Source organism: Hyla sarda, chromosome 1, assembly GCF_029499605.1.
Source record: "Hyla sarda isolate aHylSar1 chromosome 1, aHylSar1.hap1, whole genome shotgun sequence".
Classification (NCBI taxonomy): domain Eukaryota; kingdom Metazoa; phylum Chordata; class Amphibia; order Anura; family Hylidae; genus Hyla; species Hyla sarda.
In genome coordinates, this window is record NC_079189.1 from 303,313,220 (window position 1) to 303,339,304 (window position 26,085).

Consider the following 26,085-nt stretch of genomic DNA (forward strand, 5'->3'; position numbering starts at 1 on the left):
TTTTTTTTAATAAAATGTATTAAAAAAGTAGGAATTTTGGACTTTTTAAATTTTTTTTCGTTCACGCCGTTCACCGTACGGGATCATTAACATTTTATTTTAATAGTTCGGACATTTACGCACGCGGCGATACCAAATATGTCTATAAAAAATGTTTTTTACGCTTTTTGGGGGTAAAATAGGAAAAAACGGACGTTTTACTTTTTTATTGGGGGAGGGGATTTTTCACTTTTTTTTTACTTTTACTTTTACATTTTTTTACATTTTTTTTTACACTTGAATAGTCCCCATAGGGGACTATTCATAGCAATACCATGATTGCTAATACTGATCTGTTCTATGTATAGGACATAGAACAGATCAGTATTATCGGTCATCTCCTGCTCTGGTCTGCTCGATCACAGACCAGAGCAGGAGACGCCGGGAGCCGCACGGAGGAAGGTGAGGGGACCTCCGTGCGGCGTTATGAATGATCGGATCCCCGCAGCAGCGCTGCGGGCGATCCGATCGTTCATTTTAATCGCGAACTCCCGCAGATGCCGGGATCTGTATTGATCCCGGCACCTGAGGGGTTAATGGCGGACGCCCGCGAGATCGCGGGCGTCGGCCATTGCCGGCGGGTCCCTGGCTGCGATCAGCAGCCGGGATCAGCCGCGCATGACACGGGCATCGCTCCGATGCCCGCGGTTATGCTTAGGACGTAAATGTACGTCCTGGTGCGTTAAGTACCACCTCACCAGGACGTACATTTACGTCCTGCGTCCTTAAGGGGTTAAAGGGGTACTCCGGTGGAAAACTTTTATTTATTTATTTTTTATCAACTGGTGCCAGAAAGTTAAACAGATTTGTAAATTACTTCTATTTTAAAAATTGTAATCCTTTCAGTACTTATTAGTAGCTGTATGCTAAAGAGGAAATTTCAATTTCTTTTTTAGTCTCGTCTACAGTGCTCTCTGCTGACACCTCTGTCTGTGTCCAGAGCAGCATAGGTTTGCTATGAGGATTTTCTCCTGCTCAGGACAATTCCTGATACAGGCATCAGATGTGAGCAGAAAGCATTGTAGACAAGACAAAAAACAAATACAAAAAGAAAAGAATTTCCCTTGTAGCATACAGCTATTAATAAGTACTTGAAGGGTAAAGATTTTTCAATAGAAGTAATTTACAAATATGTTTAACTTTCTGGCCCCAGTTGCCCCAGGCATCCAGGGCAAACGCAGAAGGGGGCCATGTAGGGGAAATCGCCCTTGCGATCTGCGACGATACCGGGCTGATCGGGTCTCTGGGACCCGACCGGCCGGTAATTTAGCATGATCCTGGCTGTCACAGACAGCCAGGACCATGCTAAAGAATAGGAGCGAGGTGGCAAGCCTGCCAACTCCTCCTATTCCCTGCGATCCGTCGGTTAACTAACCGACCAATCGCAGGGGGGGGGGGGGTTACTTCCTCCCGCCCTGCCCGGCCTCTTGAAGTCCGAAGAGGACGGGAGGAAGACCGGAGGACGCGGCGGGGGACGGGGGAGTGCTGGGGACCGGCCCCGGTACTTACCTCGTCCCTGAAGACCCGGATCCCGGCGTGAAGACGGCGGCGACAGGTGAGTGGATCTTCAGCCGCGGTCGGGCCCTTTACAGCAATGCACGTCGCCGTAAAGTGACATGCATTGCTGTATTGGGACCCTGTATACTACAACTCCCAGCATGCCCAGACAGCCCTTGGCGTCTGGGCATGCTTGGAGTTGCAGTTTTGCAACTTCTGGAGGTCCACAGTTCTGGGACCACTGTGCCCTTCCAGATGTTGCAAAACTACACATCCTCAGCATGCCCTTACTGTCCAGGCATGCTGGGAGTTGTAGTTCTGTAACATCTGGCCATTCAGATGTTGCAGAACTACAACTCCCAGCATGCCTGGACAGTTTTGGCATACTGGGAGTTGTAGTTTTGCAACATCTGGAAGGGCACAGATTGGGAACCACTGTATTAGTGGTCTGCAAACTGTAGTCCTCCAGATGTTGCAAAACTACAACTCCAAGCATGCTGGGAGTTGTAGTTCGGCAACATCTGGCTCTAAAGATGTTGCCGAACTACTACTCCCAGCATGCCTGAGAATGTTTGGGAGTTGTGGTTTTGCAACAGCTGGAGGCACACTGGTTGGGAAACATTGTCTATTGACTGATAGACTGTGCATGCTGGGAGTTGTAGTTTTGCAACAGCTGGAGGTCCCCCCCCTGTGAATGTACAGGGTACATTCACATGGGCAGGGGGGGGCTTACAGTGAGTATCAGGCTGCAAGTTTGCAATGCAGCAAATTTTGCGCGGCAGCTCAAACTCGCAGCGGGAAACTCGCTGTAATCCCCCGCCCGTGTGACTGTACCCTAAAAACACTACACTAACACAAAATAAAATAAAAAGTAGAAAAAAAAACATCATATACACATACCCCTACACAGCGTCCCTCCCCAATAAAAATGAAAAACGTCTGGTACGCCACTCTTTCCAAAATGGAGCCTCCAGCTGTTGCAAAACAACAACTCCCAGTATTGCCGGACAGCCGTTGACTGTCCAAGCATGCTAGGAGTTTTTCAACAGCTGGAGGCACCCTGTTTGGGAATCACTGGCGTAGAATACCCCTATGTCCACCCCTATGCAAATCCCTAATTCAGGCCTCAAATGCGCATGGCGCTCTCACTTCGGAGCCCTGTCGTATTTCAAGGTAACAGTATCGGGAGAAACTGCCTAACAAATTTGGGGGGTCTTTTTCTCCTTTCACCCCTTATGAAAAGGTGAAGTTGGGGTTTACACCAGCATGTTAGTGTAAAAAAATACATTTTTTACACTAACATGCTGGTGTTGCCCTATACTTTTCATTTTGACAAGAGGTAAAGGGGAAAAAAGCCCCCCAAAATTTGTAATGCAATTTCTCCCGACTACGGAGATACCCCATATGTGGGCGCAAAGTGCTCTGGGGGCGCACAACAAGGCCCAGAAGGGAGAGTGCGCCATGTACATTTGAGATGATTTGCACAGGGGTGGCTGATTGTTACAGCGGTTTTGACAAACGCAAAAAAAAACAAAAAAAACACATGTGACCCCATTTCGGAAACTACACCCCTCACGGAATGTAATGAGGGGTGCAGTGAGAATTTACACCCCACAGGTGTCTGACAGATCTTTGGAACAGTGGGCTGTGCAAATTAAAAATTTTGTACAGCCCACTGTTCCAAAGATCTGACAGACACCAGTGGGGGGGGGGGGGGGGGGGGTAAATGCTCACTTTATGCCTTGTTACGTTCCTCAAGGGGTCTAGTTTCCAAAATGGTATGCCATGTGGGGGTTATTTTGCTGTCCTGGCACCATATGGGCTTCCTAAATTCGACATGCCTCCCCCGAGCAAAATTTGCTCTCCAAAAGCCAAATATGACTCCTTCTCTTCTGAGCATTGTAGTGCGCCCGTAGTGCACTTCAGGTCAACTTATGGGGTACCTCCATACTCAGAAGAGATGGGGTTACCAATTTTGGGGGGTATTTTCTGCTATTAACCCTTGCAAAAATGTGAAATTTGGGGGGGGAAACACACAGTTTAGTGAATTTTTTTTTTTTTTACGTATGCAAAAGTCGTGAAACCCCTGTGGGGTATTAAGGCTCACTTTATTTCTTGTTACGTTCCTCGAGGGGTCTAGTTTCCAAAATGGTATGCCATGTGTTTTTTTTTTTTTTGCTGTTCTGGCACCATAGGGGCTTCCTAAATGCAACATGTCCCCCAAAAACCATTTAAAAAAAACGTACTCTCCAAAATCCCCTTGTCGCTCCTTCGCTTCTGAGCCCTCTACTGCGCCCGCCGAACATTTTACATAGACATATGAGGTATATCGTTACTCGAGAGAAATTGGGCTACAAATTTAAGTATACATTTGCTCCTTTTACCCCTTGTAAAAATTCAAAAATTGAGTCTACAAGAACATGTGAGTGTAAAAAATTAAGATTGTGAATTTTCTCCTTCACTTTGCTGCTATTCCTGTGAAACACCTAAAGGGTTAAAACGCTGACTGAATGTCATTTTGAATACTTTGGGGGGTGCAGTTTTTATAATGGGGTAATTTGTGGGGTATTTCTAATATGAAGACCCTTCAAATCCACTTCAAACCTGAACTGGTCCCTGAAAAATTGTGAGTTTGGAAATTTTGTGAAAAATTGGAAGATTGCTGCTGAACTTTGAAGCCCTCTGGTGTCTTCCAAAAGTAAAAACACGTAAGTGTTATGATGCAAACATAAAGTGGACATATTGTATATGTGAATAAAAAAAAATTATTTGGAATATCCATTTTCCTTACAAGCAGAGAGCTTCAAAGTTAAAAAAATGCAACATTTTCAAATTTTTCATAAAATTTTGGGATTTTTCACCAAGAAAGGATGCAAGATACCACAAAATTTTACCACTATGTTAAAGTAGAATATGTCACGAAAAAACATTCTCGGAATCAGAATGATAACTAAAAGCATTCCAGAGTTATTAATGTTTAAAGTGACAGTGGTCAGATGTGCAATAAATGGCCGGGTCCTAAGGTGTAAAATGGCCAGGTCCTAAGGTGTAAAATGGCTGGGTCCTTAAAGGGGTACTCCGCCCCTAGGCATCTTATCCCCTATCCAAAGGATAGGGGATAAGATGTCAGTACGCCGTGGTCCCGCTGCTGGGGACCCCTGGGATCCCAGCTGCGGCACCGCGCTATCATTACAGCACAGTGCGAGTTCGCTCTGTGCGTAATGATGGGCGATATGGGACGGAGCAGCGTGACGTCATGGCGCCGCCCCTCGTGACACCATGGCCCGTCCCCTTAATGCAAGTCTAAGGGAGGGGGCGTGACGACCGCCACGCCCCCTCCCATAGACTTGTATTGAAAGGGGCAGGCCATGACGTCACGAGGGGCGGAGCCATGAAGTAACGATGCTCCGGCCCCTGTACTGCCCATCATTACGTGCAGAGCGAACTCGCTCTGTGCTGTAATGATAGCGCGGTGCCGCAGCGGGGATCCCAGGGGTCCCCAGCAGCGGCACCGCGGCGATCTGACATCTTATCCCCTATCCTTTGGATAGGGGATAAGATGTCTAGGGGCGGAATACCCCTTTAAGGGGTTAATACTCGGTTCATAATCCGGTATTAACAACCACTAATGAAGGAGGTGATGGAGAAAGAAATTAGAAGGAAAATAACATCTAATATGTACAGAGAATTGAAGAAGGTGCAAGATGATAGAGTGGTACACAATAGTCAAAGGAAATGGGAGAATGAGATAGGAGAAATAAGTCAAACAGTGTGGGAAGGTATTTGGGAATGGGGTAAAAAAGCGATATGTAATAGAAATCACAGGGTGACACAATTTTTTATAAATAAGAGATTGTATTATGCCCCCAAGCAATTGGGGAAGATAGATAGGAATAAACATTATGGTTGTCCCAAGCCAAGTGTGGAAAGGAAGCAGATTTCTCGCATATGTACTATAAATGTCCGCAAATCCAAAAGGTGTGGCAAAAAATAATAAAGGAGGTTGAAATAAGGTTAAAAATTATAATTACAATGAACCCTAAAATATGGCTGTTAGGCATTGTAGTCGGAAATAGTAACAAAGCACTGTTGTTCAAATTGATGTTTGTATTGAGATTGATGATAGCGAGAAAATGGATGAGTAAAGAAAATGCAGACACAAAAGAATATATGAACACTGTAGCAAATATTATTAACTTGGAATTTTGTCATGCAGCAAAAAGGGAGGGATGAAAAAATTCCACCAAACATGGGATAGATGGATTAAGAATATGCCGATAGAGGAAAAAAAATAAATTGGTGGATATAATAAGGATTTGATTAAAACATTTTTTTCCTTCTCTGCCAGTGTCATGGGAGGGGGGGGGGTATTAAGATCGTAATACTTGAAGGCCTGTAGTCAGCCTGAGACCTAATCCCTTGTAGATTATTATAGTGAAATAAGATAAAGGAAACATTTTTTTTTCTCTCTCTTTCTCCTTTCCTCCCTTTTTGGATAGTTGCTGCCTCCTCTCCTTTGGTATATATAACCTATTAACAGCTTCGAGGGGGGGGAGAGGTCGGAAGGAATTTAAAAAAAAAAATTTGTATGGTTGATAGTTGTAGAAGGAAGAGGAATGTGGAATTCAATGAACTAAATAGCCTCAAATACCTATGATTCCTATGACAGTCCAGGGTGAGTTTAATACCGCCCTGGAGGGTTGGGGGGTAGTTGGGCAGAGGCTGCAACCAGTAAAAGGGGCAGCCTAGGGCCGGCAAGTCGGGGGAGAAAGGGGTAGGAAAAAATAAGAGGTAAAAAGGAAAATAATAAAAGGAAAAATATTAAAAAACCAAGAGGTGATGGGAGTGATATATGTGTGTTTTTTTTTTTTTTTTCTCTTCTCCTCCTACCTCCCTCCTCTCCCGGATTCTATCTCTTTATGGGGGGTTGGCACCCCCAAATCTGTGCTTCTGATTAATTGATTTATTTCTTAATTTATTCTCTCCTGTTGCTAAGGTAATAGAAATAGGGGATGACATAGGGGTGGAAAGGGTGTGAACAGTAGGGGAAGCGACAAAAGACAGTTAGGAGGTTGGAGGTGGGGGGAGGGAGGGAGGAAGGCGCAGAGCGGACTGCAGGAGGACCCAGTAGTAAGTTAAATAAGGAATATTGTAATGGGAAGATTAAAGTAGAATTGATTTTAAAGGTTGATTAATGGATATTGTTGGGTGGGTTTGGGGATATAATTTTCTTTTTGATGGAAAAGTTGGTTTTGTGTAAACTTTTATAATGTTATAAAGAATAAAAATATATATATTTAAAAAAATAAATAAATAATAACATCTGATACTTCCAGCAACAGTAAAGATAGTTATCGGTAAAAGAAAAAAAAAATTCCGGTATGGGTAGAAATTTCCCTCTGGTTATCAGAGGTACCTTTTATGCTAAATTGTTAATTCTTAGAAAATGGATGGGGAAGGAATACCAGATATTGTGGAATGGAAATAAACTATGGATAAGATAAAAATATACGAATCTGTATGGACAAAATATTCAGCTAGTAAGAGAAGGGGAAAAACTTTCTTTCAAGTGTGGAATAGGTGGGAGAAGTGTGCTTGAGGTTTATTTTTATTTTTTTTCTTCCTTTATTGTTATTTAAGGAATCTCGATTGCAAAATGATGGGTTTCTATGCATATTTATTATTTAAATGTAAAATCTGTTTATGTGATTTCATAGATACCCGCATTGTGTAAATATTAATTATGTGATGTATTGTAAGCAGGAAGGATATTTCGCTATATCTTATTGTAATCATGATTCCAATTTGTCCATGTGTGTATAATTTTGAAAAATGAATACAAAATATTTATAAAAAAAAAAAAAAGTTATTGCCCTGCAAAATCCACAACTGCTTCCGCAATAACTTCAAAAACACAATGGATCTGGTATGTGTGAATGCACTAACTGCAGATTTATTGCAAATTTTTACTTCCCTATTAAAATCAATGAGGGAAACTCTGCACTAAATTTGCAGCATGTCTGCAGCATAAATTGATATAGTTTTATGCAGACTTTAAATTTATGTACTGTAATAATGTATTTACAGTGTCTGTAAGGGTAACGACAGCAGTTATGGTGTGGTGGTATTATTTAGGCATTATTAAGGGACATCACTGGATATAACTGCACTGTAATCATTCATATGGTGGGATCAGGGAATGTTTCAGACAAATTTTAATAACAATTTGGGGGATGGGTGGGGGGGACAAATATTGGATATACCCTGGAATTTAGGGGATTTGGGGGGTGGGGGGGGGAGACCAATGATTGGAGCATTAATCTACAATAATTTCTACAAAAAAACGCCTATGTTGTCGAAGAAATCCCTTTTTTCCCCAAACACTTAATAATTTATTTAGTGTTTGGGGGAAAAAGTTTTTTTTTGACCACCTTGTTGTTTTTTTGTAGAAAATATTCTAGGTACGCCCATGCAGTTGACCTCTGTCCTCTCGATCTGTGAGCGCCCTTGTGGGATGACCCCCACAGATCAGCTAGTTAACTGTTAAAGGGGATATCTAGGAATAGAAAAAAGAGCAAATTTCTTTCAAAAACCGCTCTCCGTCTGTATCCAGGTTATGTGTGGTTCTGCAGCTCAGTTCCATTGAAGTAAATGGAGCCAAGTTGTAATATCACACATGTGGAGCTGTTTTTAAAGAAATTAGCTGTGTTTTTTATTCCAGGATAACCCCATTAAACTTGGGGACTGTTACATACAGTTTTCTTTATAAAGTAAAAATTGTTAAAGAATTTTAAAGAGTTTCCTTGGCACCAATAACATACCTTTTTTAAAACCTGTTAGGGTGGTTTGCAGAGGACCACCAGGTGGCTGGAAAAATCCACTCATAGGGATAAAAGTGGGATTTGGATATTGATCAAACCAAGTGTAGCATTGTAGGCAGAGATCACCGATCAAGGTTGGATAAGATGATTTGAAGAAATGTAGTCTTGCCAGTATCTCTACATAAATGATGCAAGGATCTGTTTTAATATGACAAAAAAGTTTCTATTGTTAGACATTTTAATACAGTATATCAGGTCAGCTGCTCAATATAACCAGTGTTCTTTTGTCTTGGTTGCTGAACTCATTGACAGACATGGGCGTTCATAAACCAAAACAGAAAATGCATGGTACAAATGGGGCAAAAACACAATGTAAACCCAGCTTTATGATAGCTTTTAGGGTACTTAAGGGTACTTCCTCCATCAGGGCTCCTGACAAAACATGCCCTCTCCATTCATCTTTATGGGAGAGGCAGAGACACAGGAATGGTGTCTCTCCGCCTCTCCCATAGAGATGAATGGAGGGGGCATGTTTGTACAAGCTGAGGTGCTGTGTGCGAAACATCTAGGAAACCCATACGGGAAATCGTGGGGGGTCCCATCGGTTGGACCCCCCGCAATAAGACATTAAACCCTATCCTGCGATAGGGGATACATTTCTAAGCACTGGACCGCTTCTTTAAATGGGCACTGTCAGATACAAAAACTTTTTATATATTGTACATCCTGGCTAAACATTAACCTTTCTAATATACTTTATAAAGAAAATGCTATTTCCTTTTTATAGAAATCATGGCTTAGAAAAAACATCCCATACCATTCAGAAAAGAATCCTGTATTGCTGCAGCATTATCTTTGTCCAAGCTAAAGCAAAGGCATGGACCAAGTCCAGTAAGTGAGGGCGGGACTAGCACTCCTCTGTGCTCACTCCTGTCCTATTAGACTGCAGCATGCAAAAATGAAGGAGGGGTTACAGAGCAGCCTGCAGTGATTGGATGAAGAGACACAGTAGTAACATATAACTTTTTTATTTTATTGTGGTATATGACAAGTACGCTGTAGCAGAAACATTCTGGCAAATCCTTTCCTAGTTTAGGAATAACACCAATTCATGAATCGAACATGGAAGGGGAAACCTGACATGAAGGAGTTAAACAATTTCAGCATATGTGGAGTTATGGTTAGACACATATCTATTATACTGTTTTGTTTTAAAATATAATTTTATTGTTTTTTGGAACACAACAAATTAACAAAGAGAGAAGCATTCATCTCATACAACTTCATCAATGTTATTTATACATAAACTGTATGATTAATATTATTATTATGTGTACCTTATTGGACACTATGTTTTATTTTACTGTACTGTGGACATGTTCTTCCATTCATATTTATATCTATGATACTGTATGCAATATTATATGTCTAGAACAACTGGGGCCTGTCTGGACTAGAAGATTTGTTTAGGGTTGTACATAAGAAGGCTTTGTATATGATTGAGGCTTAAAGGGCAGACCAGACTGACTTCTCTCTTAGGTTGACTGGCTTAAAGGGGTACTCTGGTGGAAAACATTTTTTTTTTTTTAAATCAACTGGTGCCAGAAAGTTAAAAAGATTTGTAAATTACTTCTATTAAAAAATCTTAATCCTTCCAGTACTTATTAGCTGCTGAATACTACAGAGGAAATTCTTTTCTTTTTGGAACCCAGTGCTCTCTGCTGACACCATGACCACAGTGCTCTCTGCTGACATCTCTGTCCATTTTAAGAACTGTCCTGAGTAGAAGGAAATCCCAATAGAAAACATATGTCAGCAGAGACTTGGGACTTGAACTCATGTTTGGATTATCGGAGGCCGGATTATTAAAAGTGACATTGCATTGCTAAAATTTCTTAATGATAGCTATCGGTGGTTGTTTATATTCAGAGTTTTATATTATATTCTAATTCCCTCGGCACAAGGGCCCTGTGCTTTGAGGATTTACTGTTTACAAAATATTTTTTATGTATTTTATATTGTGCAATAAATTTGCACTTTTCATATTATAATTGAAGCACGATCCAGTCATCATTATTACCACTACATCATTGTATCAGGCAACTGATGCTAGCCTAGAGGGGTTGGCTACCTTGTTAGTTTTGTCTTCCCTATTTAAAACACCAGGTGTAGGTGTATAGCCCTCTTACCTCGGCTAGTTAATTGTGAGCTGCACATTCCCAGTTTTTTTTACCTAATTTACAAATCTGTTTAACTTTCTGGCACCAGTTGATTTAAAAAAAAAAATTCCACCAGAGTACCCCTTTAAGAGTAAATGTTCACATTACAGATATTTTTTTTGCTTTGTTTTTTCATTCCCACCTTACATGAGCCATATTTTTGTGTAATCCTAAGGCTTTTGGATAGGTGATAAATACTAGATGATAAATGTCTGACTTTGGGACCAAGTAATGCACTGTGCTTGGCTGTTTCTGCCTGTGCCATAGGCTTTGGATGGACGTAATTTGTCAGGCTATAAAACTACTAGAACTATGATTCCTAAATTGTGAAGCACAGCAAAGTCAGCCATATACTTTCAAATGAATATTTTCACAGTAGACCAGACTGGAAAAATAGATGCTTATCTGATCATGGTGAAACTCACCTATCTTTCCCTCTATAAAATGCATGGTAGGCTGGAAGAGTCGAAGTGTATCACGGACAAGCTTGGCCTCTTCATTTTTCATGCGTTCCACACACATATCAAAGTCTTTGATCAGACTATTGATTCCACATGAAGTTATCTTGGTAGATATCCAGTTCATATTGCCTGTAAACAGACTTTGTATGTTTACAATAATCCTAGAATGTGCAGCATAGGAAATAGAAGAAAGCTTGTGAATACATAATTTGATGTGATGTTAACCAGTTTTGCGTTCCTGATCTTTTAAGACTGGATGAGTGCTGCATCTACAATATTTCAGCGCTTTTGGACCCACTTTTTATTTTGTTCAGTGCCACAAATGTGCAACAACTGACCCCATTTTAAAAACTAGACCCCTCAAGGTATTCGCTAGGGGGTACAGTGAGTATTTTAACACCATAGTTTATTGGCAGGAATTATTACAAAGGCAGTGTTAAAAATTTGAAATTAGAATTTTTTCAGAAAAGCATCATTTGTGGGGCATATTTTTTGTACATCACTTCTGATATTGCAAGAAATGCAGCCTATATTTTATTAAGCTGCTCGGCCCGTGTTTGGAAATACTCCCGCTTAGGCCTTATTTGGTTCCTTGGCCGCGTGGTAGTACCCAGAAGGAGAGGAGCGCCATTTGGCTTTCAGTGCACCATTTTAGGCCAAATGGATTATAGGCCGCACTTCATGCCTGCAAAGGGTTTTAGATGTCAGAACCATACAGAACCCCCACAAGTGACCCCATTTTGGGTCACATAGAGCGCATCTGCAGCATATTTCACATTGCGGATGCCCCCCAGCAGTCACAAGGGCGAGATCACTGCTGTGGCTGGATAGCTCAGTGTGTCCGCTCATGACTGCCGGCGGAAAATCCGCCGCTATGAGTGGACACGCAAAGCTACCAAGCAGCTGCAGGGAGCTCATTATTGTGACTGTTGGCGGACATCCGCAGCATGTAATATGCTGCGGATGTGCGCCGTGTGATCCTACACATTATACAATTTTATTTTTCATTATATTTTTTTAATAAATGTATTTTTATAAATTTATCTACATTTTTTTTTAGCACTTGTTACACATTTTTTTACACTTTTTTTTTATACTTATTGTTTTTATGCACTTTTATTTATTTTATGTTTTTTTCCCCTTTTTTTAATGCTTTGGAATACTTAGTATTCCAAAGCATTGCAGATATATGCTGCCTGCTAGTTTTACACTAGCAGGCAGCATATCAGGACGTGCCTCTGGCAGACCTGGGGGCCCTTGTAAAGACCCAGGTAACCAGCAGCACCCCGTGATCATTGCGGGGTGCTACAGGAGAGAGACAGAGGTAACCCCTCCCTCTGTCAAAACTCCTTACAGCTCGCGGTCGCTTCCGAACGCGGCTGTAAGGGTTAAACTGCCGGGACCGAAGTTTTCTTCGGTCCCGGCAGTGCGGCAGGTCCCCGCGATCGCGCTGCAGGGTGCTGCAGGGGGGACAGAGGGAGCTCCCTCCCTCTGTCATAACACTTACAGCCAGCGGTCACTTCTGACCGTGGCTGTAAGGGTTAAACTGCCGGGACCAAAGTTTACTTCGGTCCCGGCAGTGTCCCACCTCTGTGTTACAGCCGAGTCCCTGCCGCAATCTCGTGGGTGCACTGGGCAGCACCCACGTTAACCATGGACGAGTATACATGTCCTAATGGCGGAACGTGCATCCAGCCTGGACGTGTATACACGTCCATAGTCCTTAAGGGGTTAAGGATGCTCTTGCTTCACGAGATCCTCCATCTACCCTATGTGAACCTATCCATTTAGCCACTCAAATTAGCCTCTTCTCATGGAGAGAGAACCTGCCCGAACACGTCGATTTCCTCGCTTGGCACCTGTGTTCCAACTTCCCCCTTTACAGTCTTCTTTGCCTCTTACCGAAGAGGCTATGAAAGTGGATCGTTCTCGCTTAACGCAGCTGAAAATATCCCGAGGACATAATGAGAATTTGTGCCTATATTGTGCCAGTCCATAGCACTTTTTCAAAGACTGTGCTATACGTCCACAGCGTCTGGGAAACGCTCGCACCTTGGACACATGGGAGAGGCGTCCCTAGGTGTTAATACTACCTCTCCTCGATTGACCTTTCCTGTTCAAGTCTATACTTCTGCCAAGTCTTCATTCTTCGTTTCTGCATTTTTGGACTCAGGTTTCGCTGGCGACTTCATTGACGCTTCCTTGGTCCATAAGCATCAACTTCCTGTGACTCAGTGTCACGATGCCGGCTGGCAGGTAGTGGATCCTCTGTGCCAGAGAGGGATTGGCGTGGACCGTGCTAGTGGACCGGTTCTAAGCCACTACTGGTTTTCACCAGAGCCCGCCGCAAAGCGGGATGGTCTTGCTGCGGCGGTAGTGACCAGGTCGTATCCACTAGCAACGGCTCACCTCTCTGGCTGCTGAAGATAGGCGCGGTACAAGGGAGTAGGCAAAAGCAAGGTCGGACGTAGCAGAAGGTCGGGGCAGGCAGCAAGGATCGTAGTCAGGGGCAACGGCAGAAGGTCTGGAATCACAGGCAAGGAACACACAAGGAACGCTTTCACTGGCACTAAGGCAACAAGATCCGGCGAGGGAGTGAAGGGGAAGTGAGGTGATATAGGGAAGTGCACAGGTGCAAACACTAATAGGAACCACTGCGCCAATCAGCGGCGCAGTGGCCCTTTAAATCGCAAAGACCCGGCGCGCGCGCGCCCTAGGGAGCGGGGCCGCGCGCGCCGGGACAGAAGTGACGGAGAGCGGGTCAGGTACGGGAGCCGGGGTGCGCATCGCGAGCGGGCGCTACCCGCATCGCGGATCGCATCCCGGCCGGAGACAGTATCGCAGCGCCCCGGGTCCGTGGAACCGACCGGAGCGCTGCAGTGAGGAAGGTGTAGCGAGCGCTCCGGGGAGGAGCGGGGACCCGGAGCGCTCGGCGTAACACTCAGCTTGCTAAGCCCTTGTATATTTCTTCTGTTAATGGCCAAAATCTGGACTGTAAGGTGCTATACCGCACAGAGCCTCTCATCATGCAAGGAGGAGCCTTGCACAAGGAAAAATAGAGTTCTATGTGTTGCCACACTGTACTTCGCAGCTTCTTCTCGGTCTTCCATGGCTAAAACATCATTCTCCACAACTTGACGGGAAATCAGGAGAAATCACACGTTGGGGACAGTTTTGCCTAAATCCCTGTCTTGTGCCAGTCAAAAGCTGTCTCCTCTCTTCCTCCAATGCCTGGTCTGCCTCTCCCATGTCAAGATTATTCAGATGTATTCTGCAAAAAGCAGGCCGAGACTCTACCTCCACATCATCCTTACGACTGCCCCATTGATTTACAGCCTGGAGCTATGCCTCCTCGAGGAAGAATCTACCCATTATCTGTTCCTGAGACTCAAGCCATGGTAAAATATATCCAAGAGAACCTCCAAAAGGGATTTATCCGAAAGTCCTCCTCTCCTTTTGGAGCAGGATGGTTCTCTTCGTCTATGTATTGATTACAGGGGTCTTAACAAGATCACAATCAAGAATCGTTATTCGCTCCCTCTGAACTCTGAACTTTTTGATCGCCCATGGGGAGCCAAATGGAAAACGGCCTTTAATACCCGTGATGGACATTTTGGGTATATCGTGATGCCTTCTGGCCTCTGCAATGCTGCAGCCATCTTTCAAGAATTTGTCAATGACATCTTCCGAGATCTTCTCTACACCTTCTCTACACCTGTGTTGTTGATGACATCTTGATGACGTCTTGATCTTCTCATCCAACTTAGAGGAGCATCGATCACATGTTCGTCTGGTTCTTCAGCGCCTCCGGAAGAATCATCTCTACGCCAAACTGGAAAAATGCCTATTCGAGAGGTCTAGTCTCCCATTTCTCAGTTACATTGTTTCTCATTAAGGCCTTCAGATGGACCCTGATAAACTGACTGCGGTATTTGATTGGCCTCGCCCTACTGGACTTCAGGCTATTCAACTCTTCCTGTCATTTGCCAATTATTATCATCAGTTTATCCCACAAATTTCTTCCTTGGTTGCTCTGAAAGTAGCTCTTACTAAGAAGAGCTCTAACCCTAAGGCATGGCCTCCTGAGGCCGAAGAGGCCTTAACTTAAAGACAGCATTTAAAGACAGCGTTTGCCTCTGCCCTGTGCTTTCAAGACCAGATCCGGAGAAACACTTTGCTTTGGAAGTAGATGCTTCATCCGTAGGAGCCGGTGCCGTGCTTACCCAGAAAAATTCCAAGGGCAAGACTGTAACCTGTGGTTTCTTTTCTAAGACTTTCTCCCCTGCTGAGAGGAACTACTCCATTGAATATCAAGAACTCCTTACTATTAAGCATGCCTTGGAGGAGAAAGGTCTCCTCTTCCGGTCAGCATCTACTCAGACCATAAGAATTTCCTATATCTCCAGTCTGCTCAGCGATTGAATCACCGCCAGGCAAGGTGGTTTATTTTCTTTTCCAGATTTAATTTCTTCATTCATTTTCGTCCCACTAACAAAAACATCAGAGCCGATGCTCTTTCCAGATCTCCGATGTCATTGGAATGGACTCCAAGCCTAGGCACATTATTCCTCCAGAACGATTGATCTTAGCAGCTCCTTCCGATCTTCTGCAAGTTCCCCCTGGGAAATCCTTTGTGCCTGTCAAACTGAGATGTAAAGTCCTGAATTGGGGCCATTCTTCTTTGCTGGCTGGTCACCTTGGAATACAAAAGACCTTTCAACTTATTTATTTATTACTGGTGGCCGCATCTTGAGCGCAATGTCACCGATTTTGTCTGTTCCTGTGTCACCTGTGCCCATGATACAACTCCTCGGCAGAGGCCTGCAGGACTCTTACAGCTTTGCCCATTCCAGAGACTCCCTGGTCCCACATAGCTATGGACTTTATTATCTGCCTCCTTCTTGTAATAACACAATCATCTGGATGGTGGTTGATCGATTTTCCAAGATGGCTCATTTCATTCCGCTACCAGGTCTTCCATCTGCCCCACAGCTGGCGGAGCATTTTCTTCAACATATTTTTTGTCTTCATGGCCTTCCAAATCATATCCTCTTGGATCGTAGAGTGCAGTTTGTTTACAAGTGACGTCAATCTGGACTTCTCCTCTGCCTACCACCCTCAGTCCAACGGTGAGGTGGAGAGGGTAGATCAAATTCTGGAGATCTCTGTCATTTTGTTTCTGCTCGTCAAGACGATTGGGTCGACCTCCTCCCTTGGGCTGAATTCTCCTAGAATCATAAGGATACGGAGTCCACGAGGACTTCTTCGTTTTATGTTGTTTATGGACATCATCTCCATTCTCCTCTTCCAGTTCCAGTTTCCTCCGGTGTGACAGCTGTGGATGAACTCGTCCGAGACTTCTCTTCCATTTGGCTACAAACTCAGCATTCTTTGTCTCTTGCCTCCTCACCCATGAAAGCACAGGCTGATAAAAAAAAAGAAGACCTCCACCATCCTTCTCTCCCGGTGATAAAGTTTGGTTATCCTCCAGATACATTAGTTTCAAGATTCCCTGGTAAAAGTTGGGTCCTCATTTCCTGGGCACATTCGAGATCTTACAAAAAATTAATCCGGTCTCCTATAAACTCTGATTGCCTTCTTCTCTTCGTATTCCCAATTCTTTTCATGTGTCTTTCCTCAAGCCTCTTGTCATCAACCGATTCTCTCAGAAGAGAGATGTCTATGTCTATGAAGTCAAGGAGATTTCAGCTTCCAAGACCGTGAGAGGGAAACAATTCTTCTTAGTTGACTGGAAGGGATTTGGTCCTGAGGAGAGATCTTGGGAGCCAGAGGAGATAATTCTGGATTGTAATCTTCTCAAGCGTTTTTTGAACCTCAAAAAGAGGGGGAGACCAAAGGGGGGGCACTGTCTCAACTTGCGCTCCTTCCCGTGAAAGCTCCCTCCCTGTCTCCTCTCCAGCAGGCGGGGCTGGGATTCCAGCCAGTCTCTCACCTCCGTGCTATCCTGCTTCTCCCGTCCTTCCTAAACGCCATAGTCTAAATATGCTGTGATTTAGAAAAACGCCAAAGAATAGTGAAAAACCACCAAAAGGATAAAAAAAAAAAATAACGCCAAGTGGAAAAGGCATTTTGTGATTTCCTATTCATTTACAGCTAACATCTGGCCGCAGCGTTTTTTTTTTTTTACAGAAAGAATGCAGTGTGGCAGATTTGGCATTTGTGCCAAAAAGTGGAAACTCAGCCTTAGAATGACTGAAATTGGGTGGAGTTTGTTGTGTGGGAAATAACAAATATAAATTTTGTAATCATTTGTAACCATACCATGATAGTTGTAAAGTATACATCTACAACATATATTATGCATACCTAAAATTTCCCGCTTTAGTTCATCAAAGCAGCCTGCATGAAAAAGATGGTAAGGCAGTTCATTTATTTTTCTGAGATTCGGCAAGCTTCCTGAAAACCACAATGGCTGTGGAGCTACCTGAGAAAAAGTTACAAAACAGACCATTGGAAAATGCCACCCCATAGGTTTAACAATATGCAAGCCACTGGTAGAAAGAAATGTAATCGTGAACATGAACAAATACCTTTCTGTCAGCATTCAGGGATTTCTTAAGAAGTGGTAGGTCAATGGGATGCTTTCTGCCCTGACTCCAAGTTCCTATAAAGTACTCAGCTAGAATACGATGTCTTTTTGTCTTCTCCGACCCACTCAGGTAAATGTTGTGTGCCACTTCTATGAACTGTCTGCAGACAGAAAGCACATACCAGTGATATTGTGAATGTATCTCATGAACTTATTAACAGCAGTAGATCAATAAGGGCTCATTTATTATAAGCTGGCCCTCTGCCAGGTAGCACCAATGGCTAAAGTTGCTGGGCCTTATGTAAGCTGAACGAAGAACTGTAGTAACCACCTGATAGAGGTTGCTCTGCCCATTGTGTGAATTACTCTATGTAGTAGTGAATATAGGCTGGGGATATAATGTCTTGGAAAAATATGATTCTGGAAACAGGGTGCTGAATTAGGGGGTATATTAAAAACGGACCTATTTGTGCAGACTATGTCAGATTTGGAGAAAAAGTGGCACAAGACACATTTTTCCAAAGAGGCATAGCTTAAATTTCAACCGAAAAAGCACACAGTGTAAACTGAACCAGATTTTCAGACATCCTGAGTAGAGATGTCGCGAATTGTTCGCCGGCGAACAGTTCCTGGCAAATTTTGCATGTTCGCATCACCGGGCGAACATATGTGAAGTTCGATCCTCCCCCTATACTAGGTTGCTGCTAGGTGGTGTATTCAGGGTCCAGTTTACTCCTAAAGCACTAGTGTAACATCTGCTTTAAGGACAGCACCCAAAAAAGCCCTTTTTAGGGCTGAAAGATATCAGTCCTGGTTGGGAGGGAATCGCTGGTTAAAAGGGGTACTCCAGAATCAAACTTAAGTTCCTTCAAGCAACTATCTACTACAGTATTAACCCGTTAACGACACAGGACGTATATTTACGTCCTGCGCCGGCTCCCGCGATATGAAGCGGGATCGTGCCGCGATCCCGCATCATATCGCGTCGGTCCCGGCGCTAATCAACGGCCGGGACCCGCGGCTAATACCACACATCGCCGATCGCGGCGATGTGCGGTATTAACCCTTTAGAAGCGGCGGTCAAAGCTGACCGCCGCTTCTAAAGTGAAACTGAAAGTATCCCGGCTGCTCAGTCGGGCTGTTCGGGACCGCCGTGGTGAAATCGCGGCGTCCCGAACAGCTGATCGGACACCGGGAGGGCTCTTACCTGCCTCCTCGGTGTCCGATCGACGAATGACTGCTCCGTGCCTGAGATCCAGGCAGGAGCAGTCAAGCGCCGATAATGCTGATCACAGGCGTGTTAATACACGCCTGTGATCAGGATGAGAGATCAGTGTGTGCAGTGTTATAGGTCCCTATGGGCAATTTTTATGGCCGCTGCTACAGCTGCGACAATACCAAATTTTCCAGCCAGGTGTACATGCCTAATTTTTATGGCCTCTGCTACTGCACTTTTTCTGGTGCTGCAATTTTTCTGGCTGCTGATACAGATGCGGCTGCGACAATACCCAATTTTTCATCCATGTGTACATGCCTAATTTTTCTGGCCTCTGCTGCTGCAATTGTTATGGTGCTGCAATTTTTATGGCCTCTGCTACAGAAGCGGCTGCAACAATACCAAATTTTTCAGGCATGTGTACATGCCTAATTTTTCAGGTACTCTCTGCTGACATCTCTGTCCATTTTTGCAACCGTGGATATTAGATGTATGCTAAGGGTAGCATGGTGGCTCAGAGGTTAGCACTGCTGCCTTGCAGTGCTAGGGCCTTGTGTTCAAATCCCACTATGTGCTGCCTCAAGGAGGGCTCTAACTATATGCTGCCTAACATGGGGGAATCTAACTATGTGATGCCTAAAGGGGGGATATAACTATGTGCTGCCTAAAGGGAGGTTCTAACTATGTGCTGCCTAATATGGGGGGATCTATGTGCTGTCTAAAGGGGTGAATATAACTATGTGATGCCTAAAGGGGGCTCTATGTGCTGCCTAAAGGGGGCTAAAGCACAATATTCCAAACCATTTAGGAATAATAGGTGATTTATGCCCTTTATGGATTAAAACCAGACTCTGCATCAACTATGTAATTTTCCATGGGAGTTTTGCCATGGATCCCACTCCGGCACGCCACAGTCCAGGTGTTAGTCCCCTTGAAACAACTTTTAAATCACTATTGTAGCCAGAAAGAGTCCCTGTGGGTTTTAAAATTCGCCTGCCCATTTAAGTCAATGGCGGTTCGCCCGGTTCGCCGGACGTTTTGCGGACGTACACGTTCGTGAACCGAAAATTTTATGTTCGCGACATCATTAATCCTGAGACAGTTATAAAAATCTTGTAAAATCTTAGACTGTCTAGTATTAGTATAACTAAGCAATTTTTTTTATATGTCCCCAACCCTATCTCATTACTGTCTAAGAAACCTTTTTTGATGTGTGTCTTCTTCATTCTGTTGTCCCTGTGCATACCTTTGTCACTCTCATGTTAATTGTTGTGTATGCATGTTGTGTTAAAAAAGGCCTCTGCACAGGTTTTAAAAAAATCTCCCCCAATAACTTTAATGTTTTGCCTAAAGAACGCAGTGTGAGAACCTGTGTGCGAGTTGGTTCAGCGTTTGGTGTGTGGACTGGTTTTAGAGTGTGCGTTACTTATTTAGGACCTATTGCGATAGGTGGGTGTGAAAGTGAGTGTGATAGCAGAGTACTCCTTTACAACAACGGCTCTAGGTGACATATGCAGGGAAGACACGTTGATCTACAAACAGGGATTTGGGATCAAATGTAGCAGCAGTGTGGTTTATGTAGAAGGTTACTGGTCAAGCAAGCAGAGTGTGCTCAAGAAAGTCGAGTGTAAAGTAGCATTAAAATTTTCCATCAATGGAACTAATATCATGATCTTCACCTAACACAGCTAGTGGTGGTTAATCTAATTAACAAGATAATGTACTATATAATACATAATATAATAAACAATATCACTGTAACACTTTGGGGCTTAGGTTAAGTTTTGTACCTGTGGTATAGACCTAATACTGTGGTCTCATCTGCTTGCCTCTCCACCAAATACCCCTCTAAATCATAGCGTAGGTGGGTCCATGAAAGAGATGGAATTCGGATCACATCTTCACTTGGAGGGGCCCAGTACTGATATATGTCTGCCAGGACATTATTATCAATGGAGAGGATATCTTTTAGCTCTGCTTCTGACAAGCCATTCCTAGGATTTAAATATAATATATCAGTTAAGTAAACATAGCATGTTTTATTGGTAGAAGGAGAATAGAGGCAGCTCACAAGATTTACCACTGTCGCACAGCATAGCATGTCACAAGCTATAACTTAGAATGTTGCTTACTTAAAATTGTTAGCCAAGAGAATGTTTTAGTATATTTTTTTTTATGTAATGTTAAATTCGATGTGGATTTGGACTATTAAATGATATAAGACAGGAAAAAAGTAATCTACTGAGTGTAAACAAGGGCATTGTATATAAATACTATATTTACTTACTTGGTCTGCTCACCTGCCGCTGCCGTTTTCCTGAGTGTCTGGTCCCCGCTCTTTGTGGTTCCTGTGATGTGACATGTGAACAGGAAATTCCCAGTGAGCCAATCACTATACTGAATGGGCAGTTCATGTCTACATACCATGTTACAGGAACCAAGAGGATCGGAAAACGGCAGCACCTGGGAAGCTAGTCAGGTAAGTATGCTTCATTGCTATTTTTCCTGCAGTCCCAGCAAGATATCAAAATAAAGTCACTTTAAAGTGGAACAATAATTATTATTTTTTTTTTTTGTGTGCAAACAGTGAGTTTTACTAACAATGACCACAGGACAATTATCATTAATACTACTGATAACCATTCAGAGCTGAGAGATAATAAGGAAATAAAAAGAATGTCAACAGTTTACCTGGATGCCACAATGTATCCTAGAGCATGGGAAATCAGTACTTGCCCGTGAATATTTTCCAAACGCTGATATAATTGGTTTACAGCTTCTTTTGTGTTGGTGGCAATATGAAGCTCTGAGGTTGGTGTATAAGATGACCACCTCTTGGCTTCATCAAATGCCAATTTAAGAAGCAAGGGTTGTCCACATTTCCTAAAACTGTCCAACACAATTTTATGTTGTTCATGAGTCAACCTACGTCCAGCTGAAGACATGAGCATTTCTATGATCTGGCCTCCTTGTTCATCGGAGAGTGATTGAACTTCCAAGTACAATGTTTCATCTGGGATGTTTTCTCTTAGGGTGTTCAAAATGCCTCCCTCTTCAGGTAATGTTGACAATACAATCTGTACATTGTTTGGGCATTCCTTGGGTAGCCAATGAAGATGATAAGCACCATCTGTTTGAGAGAGCTGATCAAGTGAATCCAGAAACAACACCAAGGTCTCTGTTTTTCTGTTAGATACTGTAGTGAGAATCTGGTGAAAAAACCTTACAGTCTCATTGTAAATATTAGTGACCTGGGACGTGGGTGGTGGTAAGTCCAGTGCTAAGCATACCTTCATGGAAAGACAACACAATAACATTCAGCAGTCATTCTGAAAATATAACAGATTGGCAAATATCATCTAAACAAACCTACCTGATAACAGATACTCTTCAACACATCATGGATGTCTGAACTTTGTGGTGATGTGCCAAGAAGTCGCAGCACCAATATTAAATTCTCATTATTAGTCACCGAATGTTTAATCATTTCAAATGCCTTACACATCAATGCAGTTTTCCCTGATCCAGAAGCTCCGTAGATAACAAGAGGGGGCCATACACCCTTCTTTTTGACATGACCTACAATTCTTTGCAACATGTCCTGTCGCCCACAAAATACTTCTGATTTTTCCCGAGAAAGAAGTAGGTGGTGTGTGACTTCTTGCATCAGCCATCCTAGCCATGGATGTTGCTTCTAAAAATAAATATCCTTATTTTAATCTTTATTTTTCAGCATAATTATTCATCAGTTAGCATGTCTGTAATTATTTATGGCCATGCATTGGCATTACCTGTGATTCTGGCAGGTGAGAGTCCTTTCTGGCTAATGAGTTAAGTATCTGATGGTTGACCACAGCTATGACTTGGTCACAGAGTTTCTGCAAATATGTTTCTTTGGACATCTGTATACTCATTTCCACTGTATGTGTCTTTACTTTATTTGGATGCTCCTCTGTTATCTTTTTCTTCAATTCACCTAGAAGCTCTTGAGCTTCTGTATCTGGACTTCCATCTTCATTGACGTCTATGAGGTAGGAGAGCTTATCCTTACTGAGATCCAAATCCTTCACTTCCCTAAAGAAGAGAGTAGAGCCTACTTGATCAGTTCCAGAGCCCAGGAGTCCGCATTCAATTTCACATTCTGTCACTGGAAAACATTGTAAAAAAAAAAACCTGTAAGCAGTGCCTTCATCTCCACCCTACGTAAGTGCAAATGTCACTTTAGTTCGGCCTTTTATATTTAAAGGGGTGATCCATGAATACAAACAGAGCTAATTTAGTACAAAAACATAATTGCACCTATCCTTAGGTTACTTCAAATAACTTTTTCCTTCAAGACATAGTACTACCCAATACATTCCACAAGTGCTGCCTTTAAGAATACAAACCTGATCTATAATACTTATGTTTTTGCTGTACAGTTATCAATCCTTCAATGTATGCAGCTTGTGCAGCTGAGCGTAATGCGCTGGACAGCTGCCTCTCCACTTCTTTCCACTCCTTCGCTTCCTTTGCCTGGATTTTTGCATGAGATGGATCCGTATCAGAGAAATGAGGAAAATGAACTGTTATGGGCTGGAATACATGTGTTGGAGGAACAGTATTCATGTCTTTCCAAAACCAGCGTGTCAAAAGATGAGCTTTGGCTTCATCCTTGAGGACTTTCTTGTACAGTATGTCAAACTCTTCTTCATCTATTACCCGAGGCATGGGTCTGTATCCATAGCGATTGCCAACTAAAGCCTTTTAAAAAACAACACACACATTTCAGATAAATAAATGGCAATAGGAATAGGCAGACCTTATAACTCTACTTGGCTATGTTCCATCCTACATACATGAGTTATTGTTAAACACAATAAACATATATTTGTTTTGATGAGTATTATAAAGTCTCTCAGGGAAGGTTTGTTGAGGTTCGTGTTGTAAAGTAAAAAAATCCCAAGAGAATTTGTTATCTATTGTTGGCAAAGACAAAGGACAGGTAACCACAGTTATATTCTATGCCTGCACTGTTTGTGTCCTTTAGTTGGTATAATCTATAGTAATATGCAGAATACATAAATAAATGCCATGCAAACAGTTCTGAGATATACTGTGCTTTGTGAAAAATAAGCCCACACCATGGCCACCGAAGTACCCAATCTGCCACTGACTGCTTCCTTTAAAGAGGTACTCCGCCCCTAGACATCACAGCTGGCTCTCTGCTGGTACCCCCCCCCCCCCCCCCCCCCCCCGGGCGATCTCCCTGCTGCACCTGGCATTCGTTTAGAGTTACGGGTGCAGCGCCGGAGGCTTGTGACATCACGGTCACGCCCCTCTCATGACGTTACGGCCATGCCCCTTCAATGCAAGTCTCTGGGAGGGGGTGTGGTGGCCATCATGCCCCCTCCCAGAGACCTGCAGGGGGCATGGCCATAACGTCATGAGCGGGGCGTGACCGTGATGTCACGAGCCTCGCATTACCAGTCGTCCAGCTTGGAACGAAGTTCGCTCCATGCACCGGATGTCTGGGGTGCCGCAGCCAAGATCGCAGGGGTCCCCAGCAGGGTGACCCCCCGCAATAAGACATCTTATCCCCTATACTTTGGGGCAGAGAACCCCTTTAAGTGGTACAGCAGCATGGCCACACAACCCTACTCTCCGCCACTAAAGGAAAGCCTGTTCCCCGAGCTCTCAATTTAGGGATTAGGCAGAGCATTCATGAATTAATCTCCTCTATCACAAAAAAAACCTGTAAATAAGTAAAAAAAGGGATTTTCTCTGCAGCGCTGGACCAAATGAATATCAAGAGACAAGGCTCTTAAAGGGTATAATCGGGTAGCGTTTATTATAAGCACATCAATGAGTTTCTGGCCCCGAGTGGGCCCTTCATCAGGACAAGGTGCTAGTACAAAGGTCGTAAGACACTGACATTATATACACACAGGGACAGGCTTTTACGCAAAGTATCCTTCAAACAAGGATTAAGGTATTCACAAACGTAATTTAAGTAGTTAGCGTAACAACATTAAAAGTTTAAATGCATAAATTTACTATAACATATATTAAAACCACATTCATAGTTAAGAGGACTATAGTTGTGTTCTATATTTATATACTATTACTAAAAACTGTTCTTACACTTTTATTGATTAAAAAGAAGAATGTCTGGTAGACTCAACGTACCCTTCATGTTTTTAGTGGAATTGCGTAGACAAACAGAAGCTAGTTGCTGTAGAAAAAAATGCTAGTTGCAGCAAGAGAATATAGCACAGTTTGGAGTGGTAATGACGATGGGCACTAAACTGGGCCATTTTTGTTCGCTGCTAGTGCTGTAGTTCGCGCTGGCAGCGGGTTTTTCAGTGGAGCGATATATAGTCGTAGCAGAGAGAAAAAGGGGCGGGGTCTTGGCATAACTGTGGTTGGCTAAGCGCTACTATTGGTGCTTTTGCCATCCGTTGATGTGCGCTGACATCGGCCCTGTGATCTGCATGAAGCGCTGTAACAGGGTGTGGGTATATATGTGGGTAGCGGAGTTGAAAATGGGAGGAGTTAGTGTTAAACATGGTGTAAGTGACACTACTGGGACTTGGTATTCTAGATGTGGAGGAGTATAATGACATTTGAATGGATGGGAAATAGTAGGGGAAAGAAGGTAGGTCACAAGAGTAGGGAAGGGGAGAAAAGGTATGGTTATGCATGAGGGGAATGGCAGAATTTGGAACAGTGTAACAGTGTAAAAAAAAGAAAAACAAACAGAAAGGCGTATACATAAATTTTATATACATACATATATACCGTAGTGGAATAAGGACGGGGGGGGGGGGGGGGGGGGGGCGGGGAGGGTTTTTGAAAAGACAGAAGTATATGTTCTGTCTTTTCCAAAACCCTCTCCCCCCCCTTATTCCACTATGGTATATACGTATGTATATAGTATTTATGTATACACCTTTCTGTTTGTTTGTTTTCCCACAGTTTTTGTTCATGTTTTATAATTATATATTTCCCCCTTATATCCCACTCCACTTTATTGACAAGACGCCATTATATATTCTTCATTCCAGTTACACTGTTCCAAATTCTCCCATTCCCGTCGTGCATAACCATCCCTTTTCTCCCCTTCCCTACTCTTGTGACCTACCTTCTTTCCCCTACTATGTCCCATTCTCGCACCCTGTTACAGCGCTTCATGCAGATCACAGAGCCGATGTGAGCATGCATCAACGGACGGCAAAAGCGCCAATAGTAGCGCTTAGCCAACCACAGTTAAACCAAGACCCTGCCCCTTTTTCTCTCAACT

General features: G+C 43.2%; 1 protein-coding gene across 1 annotated transcript in view; it reads right to left on the reverse strand.

Annotated features, from left to right (window-relative positions):
* NWD1 (NACHT and WD repeat domain containing 1) overlaps positions 1-26,085 on the reverse strand; it is a 98,275-nt gene that overhangs the window by 44,439 nt on the left and 27,751 nt on the right. Inside the window, exons 6-14 of the mRNA XM_056518149.1 lie at positions 23,192-23,546; positions 22,595-22,950; positions 22,177-22,497; positions 21,495-22,093; positions 20,594-20,797; positions 17,589-17,748; positions 17,365-17,482; positions 11,002-11,166; positions 8,358-8,555 (exon numbers count right to left, since the gene is read on the reverse strand). Of these exons, the coding sequence (XP_056374124.1) occupies positions 8,358-8,555; positions 11,002-11,166; positions 17,365-17,482; positions 17,589-17,748; positions 20,594-20,797; positions 21,495-22,093; positions 22,177-22,497; positions 22,595-22,950; positions 23,192-23,546 (2,476 nt within the window). The remainder of the gene's footprint in view (positions 1-8,357; positions 8,556-11,001; positions 11,167-17,364; positions 17,483-17,588; positions 17,749-20,593; positions 20,798-21,494; positions 22,094-22,176; positions 22,498-22,594; positions 22,951-23,191; positions 23,547-26,085) is intronic.